General features: G+C 47.8%; 1 protein-coding gene across 1 annotated transcript; it reads left to right on the top strand.

Annotated features, from left to right (window-relative positions):
• The first annotated feature begins 762 nt into the window (after positions 1-762).
• Positions 763-10,020, top strand: DBX1 (developing brain homeobox 1). Its single transcript, XM_085646300.1, has 4 exons — positions 763-1,250; positions 3,401-3,502; positions 6,651-6,853; positions 8,526-10,020. The coding sequence occupies exons 1-4, from the start codon at positions 926-928 to the stop codon at positions 8,889-8,891; spliced, it is 996 nt and encodes a 331-aa protein (XP_085502426.1). The 5' UTR covers positions 763-925; the 3' UTR covers positions 8,892-10,020.
• The last annotated feature ends 7,590 nt before the right edge of the window (positions 10,021-17,610 follow it).

The following is a 17,610-nucleotide window of genomic DNA, read 5'->3' as shown; positions in this document are numbered from 1 at the left end:
TTGCGAAGAGGGACGGGAGGGGAATTACACGAGAGAAGGCTTGGTTCAAATGTGCCAGCGCCCAGGCCCCCGGTCTGGTCACCGAGCTGGCACCAAGGTTCTGGGCCACTGTGGGGCAATACTCCCTAAGTAGAAACATGTGGAGGTCCAGGCGAAGGGTGCCACTTCGAGCAGATCTTTGCACTGAACTATTCATGATTCAGACATCCGAATGCCCAAAATGCTTTGTGATAGCGAATTGGCATATAGCGCACAGCATGCCGTTAGGCATCGCAGCGCTTACGAGCAGGCCGACATGCTTGGCTCTGGAAGGTAAGCGTACAGAGCCTGCACATAGGCTCCTATGAATATTTATGGTGATTTATTTCCTGGGGAGCAAATAAATGTAGTGCTCTCTACAAATAATTCCCCTTTCTAGGAGCCGAGGTGTCGCTGGGGTATTTAAATCTGCATCTAATGAGCCTGTGTCTGTTGGTGCTGGACAAAAAAACGCCCGCTGGGCTCTTTTGGGGACTTGTCGTCCAAGGGGGGCGGTCAGTATGCAGAATTGATGACTGCACGTTCTTTGTGGGTGACCCCATTGTGCGACCGCATGCTTATGGGGGCTAATCCAATCATAAATTGCCCCCACTGGCCAATCAGAAGGCGCCCGGAGGAAGCTCTAAAAGGGTGGGGGCAAGAGGGTTTGATGGACCCCCTTTGTGGGAGCTGTCAGTGCTCAAAGCGCTTTGAGCAGGGGTTGCGGTATAAAAGGCGCCCGCGGGAGGGGAGGGCATGGACTTGTCACTAGTGCCTGGTCAGAGAAGTTTGCCGGAGTTTGCTGAAGTTTGCCGGAGTTTTCCGAACTTTGACGCAGTTTCCCGAACTTTGCAGAAGGGTGCCACAGGAGACTTGCCCTGTGCAGTAGCCCTTTCCGGCCCCGGAGATGATGTTCCCCAGCCTGCTGGCACCCCCGGCCGTCTACCCGAGCTTGCTGCGGCCCACCCCGACCCTGAGCCTACCCCAGTCCCTGCGCTCCGCCTTCTCTGGCCGTACCAGTTTCCTGGTAGAGGACCTGATCCGGATAAGCCAGCCGCCCGCCGGGTACATGCCGCCCCCCAGCATGTCCCCACCGGCCGCCGCCATCCCATCGGAGAAGAGCCCGGCGGACTATGGGGGCGCTGCCAGCCCGCGGGCCCCAGCAAAGAGCGACCCCACCTTCCTGAAGTTTGGGGTCAATGCCATCCTGGCCTCGGCGCCCAGAACCACTGGTAAGAGACCTACGTGTTATGCGGAAAAGTAAGATCGGTTGATTGCGGATTTGTGGAGCGCCAAAATATCGCCCAAATGGTCTCAGGGCGCTTTCTCATTCACGCAGTACACCTTATAATGGACAGGCAAATATGGAGCTTATTTACAAGCCCCTTGCGCCGCCTGTGGGTCACTTTTAACATGGGGGAAAAGTAACAGATCGGCTGCGCGGGGCTTGGAAATAGGCCCCTATGAATCTCGGGAGATAACGATAACATTATTTTGAAACATACTTTCCCGCTGGACAGTGAATACGTAGTCCGATGGGGTAACGCCCCTACGGCGGCGAACTGTCACTGGCCGATAGGGGGATCTGCAGGGGCTCAAGGCACCACTAAAATGACCAGAGGCCACTGCCCGTCTACACCTTGCACCTGAGATATGACAGTGTGTTAAGGTGTATAAACACCTATGATACATTAGTGATAGCGTGGTAGCTCGGTGGGTCAATGCATCTGCTGCATGCCAACGAGAACAGGGGGGCCAGAGTTTCTATGGCGACACAACAACCTATATATCCCCGAATTATGGCTACACATAACAAAAATACTGTTGGTTATTATGTACTGTTTTGACGAGTTTCCCTGTTCTATATTTGGGAACCACCCACTCATTTGTAAAAAGCAAGGTTGAGCTTCTAGCCAGCCCTACATAAAACATAAAAGCTTCTGTCAGACTCCAGGTGCATACTGTGCCAGTACAAGTGGCATTGAAGTCACCGGCCTGTCTGGATTTCTACTAAAATTTCCATATTATGTTGTTTGTCTACAGGAAGGCAAAGGCTGCATACGGCATGGGGCGATGCACATTCGACCCACACACGCCCCTGTCTTCTGATTTATTATTATATATTACGCCCATGCACAGTGTCTCGCGAGCCCTGGCACAAGGAAGGAAAGCCCCCTCCCCCCCCACACACACACATACACCAGCCTCTGATATGTGAAATACAGCAACAGTCAGTGTTCAGTGGGCCCCGGTGTCACTGCACCTGCTGCACGAAGGAAAGCTCCGCCCTGCCTATGCACGTGTTTCTCTTTGCAGAATAAGGCCCCGCAGGGAGAGCTCCGCGGACACTTCTCCCACGCGCTAATGCCGAGGACTAGCGTTTGTCACCCCGGTGTTAGCTCAAGCGTTAAAGCAGCGAGGAAGGAGGAGGGGGGGGGGGGGGGGGGGGTCACGTCCTAATCCGATTAATTGGGCCCCTCCCGAGGGAGAAATGTTCCCGGTAGCTGCGGCCTTTTCTCCGGTTCTTGGGCCTCTTTTATTTCCTGATTTTTTGTGGCGCATGAATTGTTTTTAAGTCGCATGTCAGAGCCATGTTGGTATTTATTTAAAACACTGGAGTTTTGCGTTCCAAGGCTGCTGTTTGGGTTTTATTTCACGTGTTTGCGATATTCTTTGTCGCGACCCTGTTCTCATATTTCGCATGCTAATTATTAGTTTTATATATGCTTCTTTTATATTTTGGTGCTTGTGTTTTTTTTGTTTCCTGTGCTACATGTCCAGCTTCTGGGGTTTGCCTTTTATATTTTCCGTTAATGAGGTTCTATTTTCGTGTGATATTCCATTGTGCTTATTATATTTACCATGCTAAATTTTACAGTTCTCATACTGGTTTTGTAGATTTTCCCTGTTTTTTTATGTGCCATGTCTTGCTTTCTTTAACTGACAGTTATGTTTCATTTCCTGTCCTCACTTTTCACCTTTACCACCAGCCAGCTTGAGGTTTCAATTCGCAAGCAGGAAGTTTGCATTCTCCCTATTTCTTTATCGCTCATGTTAGAGTTTTGCGAACTTTTGTATTTCATTTTCTCTGCATATTTTTGCCGTCCTTGCTTTGTATTCTCTTTTTAAATATTTCAATCGTACACTCTTGCCTTCCAATGTATTATTCCTCATGCCTGGCTGTTACATTTCAGGACTTTGCATTTCTCATGTTTAAGCTGTAGGGTATAATGTTTGCTCCTTCCTAGTGCCTATGTATTTTTACTTCTCTCTGTTTCTATTTTCCTTGCGCAGTTCTGCCGCTCTGCCTGCTGTGTATTCCCCGCGCTAGCTGTGACGCGCAGTGTGCTCTGTTTAACCCACCTGTCTGCTTTCTCCATAGACTCCTCCGCGGCGCTGCTGCAGTCTGCAGCACAGAAGAGCTTCGCCTTCCCGTACTTTGAGGGATCGTTCCGGCCCTTCATCCGAGCTTCCTACTTCCCAGGTGGGTCTTGGTCCCGTCGCATGGTCCCCCGCCCCCACGCCTCTCCCAGACCCCTCCCCCACCCACCCCAGGGGTGATACTAGTTCAGAGGTTGGCCGCAGTACACAATTCACGAATCAGTCGCGCCAATTTGATGCCCTATTTAGCAGGGGCTCTGACTGCTGACACTGTGCACCCCACTTGCCTGCTCGGAAAATTAGCCGCAATGTCACGGTGTAATTTGAGGCGGGTCCCCCCTCACAGAGGAGCTGCCGACAGCCCAGGCTTTCCCACAGTCCGTGCGCTCCACCAGTGATGCCCCACAAAGCCTTCAGCACCGTGACCAATGGGCCAGCTCCCGGCGGGCCGGCCGCCACCCACAGACCGGGCCGGCCGCACTGTGGCTGACAGACACCTACCAGCCAGCGGCTAATTCCACGTCAGGGGTCACACGGCGAGTGAGCGGGCTCACAAGACCACATGGGGAGGCCATTGTCTGCCCACCAATGTGGCCTAGGGAGGGGGGGGATGGACAGAGAGATAGATGGAAGGGTGGGAGCAAAGGTGCAAGGGATGGATGGGTGGAGGTATGGACGGATGGGTGGGTGGGTGGGTTGCTTGATGGATAGATAGATTAGGTAGGTAGTCATGTATGTAGATAGACTCACTGACAGACAGATGGAGAGACCCGGCACCACCAATAAAATGTAACTTTAAATGTGGATAGACAGACGGCATGACTGACTCCGGTAACACCCATAACGTTTACATTTAAATGTGGATAGACAGACAGACTAACGGAAAGACAGGCTGACTGAGTCCGTAGAATCCATAGCATAGAAATGACCGTACACACAGAGTATATCGGATAAAGAACGTGTGAACTCAATATTAAGGTAGAACAAATAAAGGAGTAAACAAATTTAAACGGAGTAAAATCAGGTCTCGACAAATCAATACGTAGAAGTGTTACTGGAGAGACACAGATCACACGAACAGACCAGTCTCTAACACAGAGAGGGAGGCGCGCAGGACGTCTGTATGGAGGTAACTGAGAGGCTTTCCTAACCAATCAGACCCCTGTGTTTAAAAACAGACTAACCGTTTACCTTGAGCACATCTCCAAAGCCCTGAGTGTGACTCAAGCAAGACACGTCATGACATTTAATTAAGATCATCAAACATATGCCCTTAAAACTACAACTAGAGTAGTCTCCTGGCCTTCATGGCGTGAACGCGCGCGCCCTGAGCGCATGCGCCACCCCCAGGGTTTTAAAGCGCTATGTTTTGGTAACGCGAAAAGAAATGGTGTTATTGAAACAGGCATTTCGCTCCTTTTTATCCCTTTTTGTTCTCAGACCCCATTCAAAGAGCGGATAATGGACTCTGCTTCCTTTCTCCCCCCTCTGAATGCCCTCACAAAACAACTTCAGCATTAAAAATGGCTTTTCATGTCCATTTAATGAAAACGATGTGCGCGGAGACAGCGGCTCGCATCAGTATTCCCGGATGAGCCGGGCATGCAGTGCTGTTTAGTTTAAAAGTGTTGGTCGCCTTTGTCCCAGTAATATATGGCTTTCTCTGCCTGTCCTGCGCCTTTTTCTGCTACTTCATTACTACACAATTACCATTCACGCTTCATTAGAATCCCTGTCCCCCTTTGCAGCGCCTCGAAAGGAGGGACTCCCCCTTTCATCCCACCAGCTCCACTGGGAGCCAGTCAATGTGCTAATTAGCAGTTACTTTTCATTTGTCCCATTGGGCACTCTGCCTTTTTTCCCTCCAAGGGGCAGGCTAGGAACCGACTCCACAAAAAGAATGAGAAAGGCTGTGAAAAAAAGCCTTTAATGGTCTGCAGCACACAAAATAAAATCCAGATAACTGTTCGCTCACGTGATTTGGAAAAGAAAGTTTGCAGCTTGACTCTTTTTTATTTAAAACTTGTAGAGTTTAAAAGTATTTGGGTTTAGTTGCTAAAATAAAAGTTACAGGGCCGATTCTTAGTTGCAGGGGACATGGGAATTCTGGGTCGGGATTATTTTGCAATTATGAGTCATAAATCCCAGACTACAGAATACGAGCTGGGTTCTGGAATTTTGGGCCCTTTCCTGCATGCACTTCCCAGATTCTGTGCCCTTTTCCATGCACAATTTCCATCTGCTTTCAGCAAATGGGAAGTGTCTGCGGAACGGCACCGCACTCGACTCGTGATAAACCCCATAACAGGGACAGTTGAGAGCCACGGTTCCAGAAATGCAGGCTAATGCCTACCTACTCCTGGCTGGTGAGTTCAAAGACATGGAGTGAACCATGGCCATCCCAGCTATTCTCAAGCGAGCACCCTTGGAACTTCCAAAACCTCCAACCAACCCCCCTCCAGCCCTAATGTGACGATAGATAGCCCTGGGAACTCCCAAATAATCTCAAACTAGCTTCCCTCAGTATATTCCCCAAATATCTTCAGATTAGTTAATCAAGATATTAATAAGCATATCAGGCAATCTCAAACTAGGCTTTTAGGGCTATCTGTGGACACCTGGGAGATGTTCAGGATAGAGCAGAGAGAGGCCTTCTCCAGGCTCAGCAATCTTGGCCACATTAGGCCTCTTGGATGTATTTTGGGAATACCCAGCAGCTATTCATAAACTACAGGCCTAGCATTCATCTGCATTCACTGATGTTTTTCAAATGAGGGCCCTTAGAGCTGTCCTTCAGAATCCCAAACCATTCTTAAATAAAGCCCCCTAGAACTATGGCCTCAAATGTCCTCAAATAAGAGCCCTCAAAGAATATCCCTCAGAGCGCCCAAGAACTTCCAGATGAGGCAACCAAGGTGCAAACGTAGGTCTCCCCAAGATTCAGAAACATACTCATCCCACATTTGGTGAATTTCATTTATTGAAAAAGACTGTGTGTATCCCCTGCAGCCCTGGTGATCAATGAACATTCTTAAACAGGCGTGCAGAAGACCACCTCAAGGTTCCAAACAAAATAAACCAAAACGGTGTACATTTTAACTGAGAGCACTGGCAGAAGCCTCCCTCAACCACAATCTCATCTTAAAAATGGTCTCCAATTCCAGAATATGTTACAGCGTCTGATACTGAGCATGACATTGCATTCTGCTTCCAAATTCTGCAGCATTTATGGTTTCTTGTATTCCTTGCAGCCTCCTCCTCCGTGGTGCCCATCCCTGGCACCTTCTCCTGGCCCCTGGCAGCCAGAGGCAAGCCTCGCAGGGGCATGCTTCGCCGAGCAGTCTTCTCCGATGTGCAGCGCAAAGCCCTGGAGAAGATGTTCCAGAAACAGAAGTACATCAGCAAACCCGACCGGAAGAAGCTGGCAGCCAAACTAGGGCTCAAAGACTCACAGGTACATATCCAACCTGGCCTCGCCCTTGTGGCGTCGATGGGCAGCGGCAGTGGGGCAGCGGGAGCGTCTCTGGAGGGCAGGGATCCCCTGGGCATGCTGTTTAGAAGGAATACTTCAGGGGAGGGGACTTGTGTTGAACATTCTGATCCATGGATGGGAGACCCCTAAACACCAGGGCACAGGCAACCTGATTTCCCCAAAACCCAAAGCGGGAGCTACTCAGAAAGTCTCGCAGAAACATCAAGATTATACTTAAAGGTACTGTTGCATTTGTCAACTTCAAATTGAAAATGTATATAAGTGGAAGAGGTACACCCAAAGGACCATAGTTTGCTTGAAGGGAATGTTACCATGTTTAGGAGGTAACTGCTAAAATGTACAATCCTTGCAGTTTAGAGCAAACTTTAGATTAACAACCACTCTGGTGCTGCAAGACAGAGGTTTGTAGCATCTTACAAAACCCAAATGAATTCATGTATTTCTCAGTGCCACGAGTACTGATGGCATCACATGAAGAATGCAATAAGGTGAACACAGAGAGGAACAGACTGGCACAGTTGGGGCATATGTACAAGCCCCTATCGCCACCACAACGCCACTTTTCCAGACGTTGTGGTGGCGATAGGGGCTGTGCCTTATGTACAAGGTAGCGTTAAGCCACTTAACATGGTTTAACACTGCCTTGTACATAAGGCCCCCTTTCATGCTGTGGTTAGCGTGAAAGGGGCGTGCATTGGGTGTTGTGGTGGGAGTTCCACCGCAACACCCATTGTATTCGACGGTGCCCCCTATGTAAAAGGATGGTGTGCATAGGAGGCAGCGCCAAAATTAAGACCAGAAAAATCCTGGTCTTAAGTTGGTGAAATGAGGGGACATGCATTATTTCTCCTTGTTTTTGCTTTTTCCATGTGTGCCGCCTTGTGCAGCACACATGGAAAAAGCAAAATGCCATGGTTTGTTTATGTACAGGAAGGTGCCCCTTCTTGCACATAAACAAACCTTTAAAAAAATGCCATTTTGTAACTTACATGAAGCAGCGCACATGAAAGTGACAGAATGGAATTTTAGGACTGTTTATGTGCAGGAAGGGACACCTTACTACACATAACCAATCCTCCCCTGCACACAGCAAGGGTACCTGCGTTGGCGCTAAGTTGCTAAACTTAGCGCCATCGCAGGGGGAAACGCAAGGCGCACCACATTCTTGTAAATATGGTGCAGCCTTGCATTTCCAAAGTGGCGGAGCGCAGCGTTAAGCCAAGGAGGCTCCGCCACTTCCTGGGACATATCCCCCAGCTGTGTACAGAGGAAGAACAATCATTTCTACATGCTATTGTTTGGACATGCAGATCTAATTTTGTATATGGATTAATTCATATTTACACAAGCACGTTTATAAACATATTTCCACATGCATAAGTGTTCTGAGAATATCTGTTGAGTCATTGCTGACTAAGCTAAAGGTAACATGGTTGAAGGGAAATCGTGATTTATTTAATACCTGTCCAATTACACGTTTCGCTGCTGAGTACATTGTTTATCGCGCTGTTGTGTACATTGCATGCTGGGACATGAGTCCGCTTTAAAATAAACTTGGCAGGATGTGACGCATGCCAGTCTGAATGAGGAACATGTCTTTCTCCATTCTGACCCCATCTTTTGCTTTCCTCAGGTGAAGATCTGGTTCCAGAACCGCAGGATGAAATGGAGGAATTCCAAGGAAAGAGAGCTCCTGTCCTCTGGGGGCTCCAGGGAGCAGACCCTCCCCACCAAGTTTAACCCCCACCCGGACCTGAGTGACGTGGGCAAGAAGTGCTCCGAAGAGGACGAGGCCGACGAGGAGGCTGGCTGTCCCAGCCCCCACCGCGGCCTGGGCTTCCCCGAGCCCCAGCACAGGCCGGCCTTCCCAGAGCCCCACAGCCGGCACCGGACGGACAGCCCCCCCAGGCCCCTCTCGCCCTGCCACTCCAGCAGCCCCAGCAAGCCCTCAGACTTCACGGACTCAGACAGTGATGACGAGGAGATCACGGTCTCCTAGAGCCCCCGAGGCTGGACTCCGCACACATGTACAAAGAGACAGACTTATTTATATAAATATATAAGGGATATTCTATTGAAGAGAAGCCCACCCTGAAGACATTTTCTGGGTTACAATTGTCTTTCAAATGTCACGTTGTTACAGTCTGCACCCGATATAGGACACGTAGTTAACTCCTTTTAGTCCGTCTTCACTTTCTTTCCTTTTTGCATTCCTTATTTTTTGGTCCATGCTTTCATGTCACTGTCAATAGTTTGTCCTTTCAGCACTCCACCTTCAATGATTAACGTTTTTCCAACCTCATTCGCTTCACCCCTCCTTCTCATATCTTTTTTACTTTTCAAATTTATTTTAATCATTTTAAATATATTATTTTCTCCTTCATATTTTCCTCTTTAATTTTATCGCCTCAACATTTCTTCATTTGATTTATCTTGTTTAATCTATCCTTCTACAGTTTTTTTATTTGTTGTATTTTTTTAATCGTTCCACCTTTACTCTTGCTTGCTTTCTCTGTTTCCTTTTCTTTCTTGCTTTTGTCTACATTACTGCCTCTGTCCTGCCTTTCTCTTTCCTGCCGCCTCTGTCCTTTCTTTGTTTCTTTCCTCTCTGATCTGCGCCCGTCATTGCAGGCACGGAATGCAGCGAGTTACATGTCCTGCGTGACTTTATCATGACGTTATTTCTTTGGTCTTTCATGCTCATTGGCAGGAGTCAATGGAATGCCAACCCCGACAGTACACAGCAGTCCCTGGCTTTGAATGAGTGCACTGTACAAATGTACACACTCGAATGAAGATACAAGGATTCCCCTCGACTCTCACCTGGAGCATCAGGTCGCCACGCGGGCCATCCAAAGGGCTAACCTCTTCGATATTTGTACTTAACTTTGCTGTCTTTACACAGCTTTATGAACTGTACACTATTTTGTACACTTACATTGTATGGATGTTTAATGCCAAGGACGTTGCGTGAATGCCTTTAAAGGTTGGGAAATGTAGAATTACACTATTTTGAAATAGTTTTTAACTAAAATGTAGCTCTTTGACGCGTAAGTTATGAAGAAACAATTTTATTTTGTTTTTTACAATGTACACATTTTAAATATGGATATAAAATAAATTGGAAATGTGCCAAATAAAGAAAATATTGAAGATTATCTTTGAAAAAAGCTTGTGAATTTCTGTCCTTTGCAGCAGATGATCAGCGTGGAGAAATATCTGCCCGACTAGGGGCAGATCAGCAAGGAACGGCGATGAATAACGAAAGTGCACTTAGCGCTTTGTTATTCATCGCTGTCTATCTCTGGAATTTATCGCCCTGGTAGCGCGTTATCAACAACGCGTTGCTCCAGGGCGATAAAAATTCCAGAGATAGCCGGGGAAATCGCCGTTTTGCAGGGAACATGTTCCCTGCAAAAGGGTGATAACCTTGCTGATACGACCCTGTGGTCGTAGCAGCATCATCCACCCCCTATGTTAGGGATGGGTAAGTCGGGATTTTAGCAGACGTTAGTTTTTGGAGAAAACAGCGGTTTTCTCCAAAAACTAACGTCTGCTAAAATGCTGGGGCAGCCTTGTAAATCTCGCGATGTGCACATCAGCGATGTTTGCAAGGCTGTACTGCCCAGTGACGCCCACTTTGCATCTCATTAGAGATGCAAAGGGAGGCGTCTGAAAAAGGGTGCTAACATGCAATTATGCATTTTAGCACCCTCTTGTAAATAGGGCAATAGTTTTATCTCCGCTTTTTTGGCTTTTAAAGACAAAAAAGTGATGATAAAGCCCTTGTTAATATTCCCCTAAGAACTCTGGTTGTCTCAGAATTTATGGCATAAACAAACCATTGTGCAGTATATAAATACAAACCTTTTCCCTCTTCTATCCCTCCGCTATCCTTTTCAATCGAAATAACAGACTAACATATCCACCGCTCAAATTACTTTCATATTTCACTATACTAATTCACCACTAATCCTTTATGGGTTCTGGAGTAGCGTGCTACTCGTTGAAAAAGCTTGGCGCCTCGTGAGGGGTAGTAAACCCCCAATATAAATGCAATTACAATACAATAGACCCGTCTACGCGGTAATTGTCATATCCCAATTTTAGTAGACATGGGAGATGAGGATGACAGAGGAGGGCATTTAGACAGCACAGGGAAGAAGTTAAAATGGCCACCATTGGCCGAATCACAACATCATGTGTGCTCTTAAGTGTGGCTTGCAAGTGCGAATGGCTAGACTTACGTCTGCCAGGAACCCACAAATGGAGACCCTACTATTTAAAATGTTTCTACTCCCACATAATATTACCACAAGATCTTCTACTAATATGCAGGAGTAAATTCCACACGAGGAGTGGAAGTAGCTGTTTCAAGCCGTGGTTTGCCTTGAAAGTTTGTGACTTTCCGCAGTCACCTGAGTTGTGTGTAATCACAAATTTCACTCCAAACCATTTCCAGCCTGAAAATGGCCGGACATTTACTCCTGTCAAGGGCAGAAGTAAATTCCATACTAGGGTGGGAATGGAAATTTACTAAGTATCCCTGAAAAGCGATTTGTGGTGCAGCTTCTGAGACATAACCCTTAGGAGATTTGCAAACACCACAACGTTGTAAATGTCTACCCATGTGAGGCAGGACAACTGTGTGCAGGTTTGTGCCTTCCTTTGAGAATCAGGCACATAGGCTTTGTCACAGAGACGCACTTGGGTCAGTGCGCTACAACTATGTGGTGCCTGTGTAAAGAAGATCTCACGGTTATGGATCATTTTATCAGAAAGAATGAGGGCAGAATGCATCCATGCAGGCACTGCGACTTTCCACTCATCATTGGTGTATATTTCTCTATTCATGGTGATTTGCATAAATCACCAGGACTTCTGGGAAATCAGATGAAGGTTTACAGGTACATTCCTATGCTCTTCTGGCTTCTTTCTTCCTTTATTGTCCACGATGGAAAATGTTTTTTCTCTGTTGACAGATCCTGCCCCCTAATTCTTTTTAAAGTGTAGCGGTATTTGGAGAATTTTCATACACAATTTGCACCTGGTAGCATTGAAATTAAAGCTGCATGCAAACATCTATTACAAATGTCACTTTTGCTGTCTTCCCTGTAGTTTTTGGCGTCGAGATGTATTGCGCACCAGCCTTTCATGATTAAGTGTGAGGTGTTCAAATACATTTGACACTTACAGCTATTGCTCTTGTCCAGTGATTTTATACTGTCTGCGGGCAAACGTAGACTTTGGACTCATCAGAAAAAAGAAAGAAGTGAGAATATGAACCCCTCCCCCCCCTTATGTTAGCAGTATTTACAAGCGCTTGTTCACCAGGGGTTCATGGCTCTGGAAGGAGATGAGTGTGATCAGAGGATTGAAAGAAGCCCTTCACGGAAACAAATATTTAGTGATTTGAGCCCAGGTCCTAGGATCGCGTGTCCACTGTGTGACAGCGGACCCTTAAGGAGACACACAGAGGGGCTACTTTATGAATTTATCACACAGCACAGCGGAGCAGGTCACCTTGCTGCGCCAAGTGACAAGAAAAGGGCAGAAATGCACCGTATTTAAGTCAATACGGCGTATTCCTGCCTTTCCCCCTGCACTGGCGTCCTTTTGGCAGCCTAGCGCTTACGCATAACTAGGCCCCAAAGTCTACATCTCATTCAATAACATACTTATTAAATACATTTTATAATCGGTGCAGCTTACAACATTTGCAAGGCGTTCTAGCTCTCAGCAAGCATGGTATGGTATGGGTGTTTGGACACCGAGGGGCATATTATCAAGAACGGCGTTAAAATTATCGCCGCTTTAGCGGCAGGAAACTGCTGCTAATGCAGCGATAATGGGCTTGATAATATGCCGCAGAGAATTCCAATAGAAGCCCATGTTCTGGTGTGAACATGGGCTTCTATTGGAATTCTCACGGGCATATTATCAAGCCCATTATCGCCGCTTTAGCAGCAGTTTCCTGCCGCTGAAGCGGCAATAATTTTAACGCCATTCTTGATAATATGCCCCCACAATCTTTCACTAGGAACAAAGACTGTGAGCCCTTGCCATTCATGCTGTAAACAAGAATTCTGCTTTACAGAAAGTATTGTACATGCTTGGTCCTGCCTTTTCTACAGGAGAACAATAGCGTGGCAAGGCATCACAAAAATAAGTTGTTAGACACAGCAGTTACCGGCTGGCTGGGACACATTGAAGCTATTCCGAATCCACCGTCCTTGATAGGATGAGTATGATAGACATGTCCGATAACCTGTGCTCACTCTTAGGTAGCTTGGCACAGAGCAGTCAGGCTTTTCCTCAGGGCCTAAGTGTAAAGTGATGGCACACCACCACCCTCACAACACAGAGTATGCTACAAAAAAGACTTAACACCGTATGTATTAAACACTAGTCTGTGTATTACACACACATTGAATGATTGAAACGAAACCAATATACACATTGACTATATACCTAATGGTCATATGCAATTGTCGGACTTTCCCATTGGCAGCAGAACGGCATAATAGTGTAAGCACTATTCAGAGGTATTTATCAATAACGACATTCTTCAATATCGCATACCCCAACAGTTGCAATGGTCAAGAAACTATGGGGGATATTCTCAAGAACGTGTGATAACTATCACAAAATTTGCTTAACGCAACTTTGCACATCGCAGTCTATCGCAGGAAAATATCGCAGGAAAATAACGCCGTGTTAACGTTGTATTCTCAACCCGGCCGCACCATGCAATAGTCTCACGATAACACGCCAAATGACTGCATTAAAACAAACGCGACACCGAAAAAAGAAATCAGAATCCCGCAAGCCCCCAGGAGGACCTGCCTGGGACCTCAGGATCATGGGAGGGCAAGGAGAAGAAGACGAGGAAGACGAGGTTCAGTCCGCAGGAAAACAGGATCATCATCACGGAGGTGATAGAACACCACCAACAACTGTTTGTCACCTTCAACGTGCCATTGGCAAATAAAAATGGAGTATGGCAGGCCATCCTGGACAAGGTGAATGCAGTCGGAGTGAGGAAGAGGACAATTGGAGAGCTCAAGAGGTGCTGGCATGATGCGAAGTGCGAAACCAAGAAGAAATTCGCTGACAACCATCAGGCAGCAATGCAGAATGGAGGTGGCAGTCCAGCGGAGCACCAGGAGCTGGATGAGATGGAGGAAATGGTGTCCACAGTCATCAGTGGGGAGACGGTGGCAGGAGTTGGGGGTCCGGACACTGCTCAACATGACTTGACACAACAGCACGAGGGTGAGTACCGAACAGGGTGTGGGGGACGGGGGGAGATGGGCACAATGGTACAAATGCACAACTAAGTAGAGCACACTGCACACCCACAATGACTCTTGAGCATGTCCCTGATCCCCTTGGCACACTGCAGCACACATACAAACAGCAAGTAGGCCCACTTCCACTATGGGCATAAGGGTGTACCCCCCACACAGCACCAATCCCACAACCAACCCATGCACACATGGAAAACCATTAAATCTGCATGTCTGTGAGCCACACTGACAATGCAAGTGACACTGCATAACGAATAGCATGGCTACAGTCCAATAATCATGACATGCTGCAGGCCACGACACTGAGGTATCTGAGTGTGGAACACATCCGGAAAGGAACAGGTCAAACCCTGACACATCCACGTGCACACACAACCACTGACGGCAACAGCACATCTGCGGATAGACCATGCCCAAGAGCCCAAATCAGCCAAGTCTGCAACATCTCAGCACTGTAGAAGCACAGAAGTCGAAGGCACACTGCGCCAAAGGGATAAGGGGCAGCAAAATCAGAGCTGCAGGGGCGACTCACCCACAATGCAGCACACTCACATAGCAACAACAGCACATCAACATTGACAACAATGTGGTACGAAGTGCAACACTTTCACTGCAGAACAGAGGACACAACTTGTGCGTAGAAACTGGTCAATCACATCTGGCATAGCAGGAAACTGTGAGATGAGAGTGTTCGCGTACAACCTCACATCCCTGATGTAGTTCAAATGTCCACCGTCCAGCATGAAATAGTCGGCTACTCCCAAACAGTCACAATGTACATTGTCATGCAGTCTGCATGTAAACATGTACAATGCGTCAACATACACTGAACACACTGTCAACCAGCATCTCCCCTTTACATTGTAGAGAGACAATCAACACCTCCTGCAGAGCAGACCAGACATCTCTTCAGTGATGATGAAAAAGACCCCCTGGACATTTACCCTGACACCCTCCTAACGGCTCTTGGACAGCCTCCGCACCCCACCCCCAGGAGCAGTGCAGGCCAGCTGCATCGAGGTGACCCCCACCCCCTGCACAGACCACACAACAGGAAGCACCCACCATCACAGCTGGCTCCCAGCACCTTATCCAAGAACACATGTCATTCCAAGGCCAGGTGTTAGACTGCCTGAAGGAGGTGGCTGAACATGTGCGGGTGGGGTTCGACAACATGGCAGCCAAAGTGGATGACATACGTGGGTATCTGAGTCACATCAGGGACCACTTACATTCACTAACAGACACCCACAGTTCGCACCATGGTGTCCAACAATCCATGCCCGACACCGCTGGAGACATGCCGCTGAGAGAAGAACAACTGTCCACTCAGAGTGGCCTCAGCGATGTCAGCCGAGAGTTGGCACAGATGATGAGGATAATGGAGAACATGGAGCATATGCATGCGGAAAGAATGGCTGCCACAGATGCACACCAGCGAAAAGTTGTTGGTATCTTCCATGCCCTGCAGATCCTCATCATGGCATTGCTGCCACTAGGACAGTCGCAGATGAATGCTGCTGGTATTTCCACACACACATCTCCGGCCCCTGATGTGTCAGTGGCACACAGTGCTGCAGACCAAACATCAGCACCCACATGTCAGACACATGACATAGAGGATGAAGATGCGGGTGATTCCACTTGTGTAGTAAGAAGGAGACAGTAGCAATCCTCTCCGCCATATGCCCTGTTTCATCTTGGTGCTGCCCTCTGCATCATGCCCTGTAACAATACCTCCCACTGTCCCCCGGAACACTCCACGACACTCACCTTGGATCTCGGCATGGACTGCCATGTTCCGTTTGCTCTACAATGACACAGCAATCACACTGCAGACTGTCCTCTACCTCTTCCGATGTACTTGTCAATCCCTAAATGACTCTGGCTGGCCCTATCTTGGTCTACAATGTAATGTGGTGTTTGCATGGCCATGTACTGCTCCAGCTCTGACAACCCCAACGAATGTGAATAAAAGATTCAAATTGACACAGATGTGTCATGTCCATAATCGATCACGTTTGAAAGTACGGATAGATGTAAGGACATTGATTGAACAAAAAGGTACACCCTGGGAAATGAGAGCAATGCGCATGTGTGACCTTGACACACATAGGCAGTAAGATGACTGGGAATGTGCGCACTAGCTGTGGCCTCAATGCACAGACACAATACTCATGCACTTTCACAACTTTGCCCCACGCAATGTAAGGAATAGGGCTGTGTGTGTAATGTCTAAGTCGGTGGAAGGCCTAAAGTAGTGTCCCGTATCACATTTGACAACAGAACATCTCTTCACATACCTACTCACAGTCAACTGGGTGGACACAGCCTGTAGTGATGGATGACATTGATACACATGACAAGAAGTTGGACACCATAAGCAAATTGCTGAAGACACGTAGGAGCACAGGTCTATCAGCAACTATCCCAACCACAATGTCAGGCTCACAGAGGTAGAGCTGGCAATAAGGACTCACCCCTCACTGAAATGTGTCAGTCAGTCCCTCACTGTGTATGGACAATGCTCATTGAGCCACACGATTTGTCATTCCAATCAACACATATCACAATTGAACAATAGTGAAGCTGCGTAGACTTAATTTGCATGTGCGTGTCAGTACGTGCAAGACAAGGGCCACAACATGCAGACCAATGCATCAGACACCAACAGGCAGCATTCGGTCACGGTACAGTTCCACGTGACAGCCATTGTGCATGTGTCCGGGATGTTCGAACAGTGCGTTGGTGGCTCTCGTATAACCGGCACTCCTCAGGCCTGTGGCAGTTATGTGGATGATATGCCACAGCTCAGAGCAATGAGTCGTATGTGTGTGCAACGTTTGGACGTATGGGTAGTTGTGTCCGTAAGGGTCAAGGGCATTCCATGGAAGAGTACCTCGAGCCAGGACTTCTGTGTGTGTGGTGTGGATACGTTGTTCTTTCATTTGCACTGTGCGTAGTGTGGGAGTCGTCATCATGTGCTATGGTATCTCTCTCAGGGTGTGCAGGCAGCATGCAAGACCAAGGTCGGAGGTGCAGATGTCCTTCGGCATTATGTATTGGGACAAAGGTGATTTCATCTCTGATGTTAGTCTGACAACTGCTTGCATTCTGGAAATGTGATTTGGCTTTTGCGCTGCAAATGAGGCTAGGCCTTAGGCTTATGGTGCACCAATGGCGAAACACACACAACAGTTGGCATGTATGATCCAAGAGCCCGAGCGGTCTTGCGCTCCTTGTACAATCCCTTCGTGCGCGGCCGCCCTCCGGGTGCATGCAAAATTGCAACATTGTCGATTGCGGCCTGTGTGGTGCTGACACTGCGACAGATACACACGCATCAGTTGGTTTTCTGTCCATCCCAGAAATGAACCACGCCCAGAGCCCAGGGATAATTATTCACAC

The sequence above is a fragment of the Triturus cristatus genome, chromosome 3_1 (assembly GCF_964204655.1).
Source record: "Triturus cristatus chromosome 3_1, aTriCri1.1, whole genome shotgun sequence".
In the NCBI taxonomy this organism is placed as follows: domain Eukaryota; kingdom Metazoa; phylum Chordata; class Amphibia; order Caudata; family Salamandridae; genus Triturus; species Triturus cristatus.
This window is presented reverse-complemented; position numbering and strand designations above follow the sequence as displayed.

What these genes read in the sequence shown, in the direction of transcription:
- DBX1 (XM_085646300.1), top strand. Translation starts at nt 926, where the DNA reads ATGATGTTCCCCAGCCTGCTGGCACCCCCGGCCGTCTACCCGAGCTTG. An exon ending in CCGAGCTTCCTACTTCCCAG is followed by an intron (nt 3,503 to 6,650) that starts GTGGGTCTTGGT and finishes TATTCCTTGCAG; the next exon opens with CCTCCTCCTCCGTGGTGCCC. An exon ending in TAGGGCTCAAAGACTCACAG is followed by an intron (nt 6,854 to 8,525) that starts GTACATATCCAA and finishes TGCTTTCCTCAG; the next exon opens with GTGAAGATCTGGTTCCAGAA.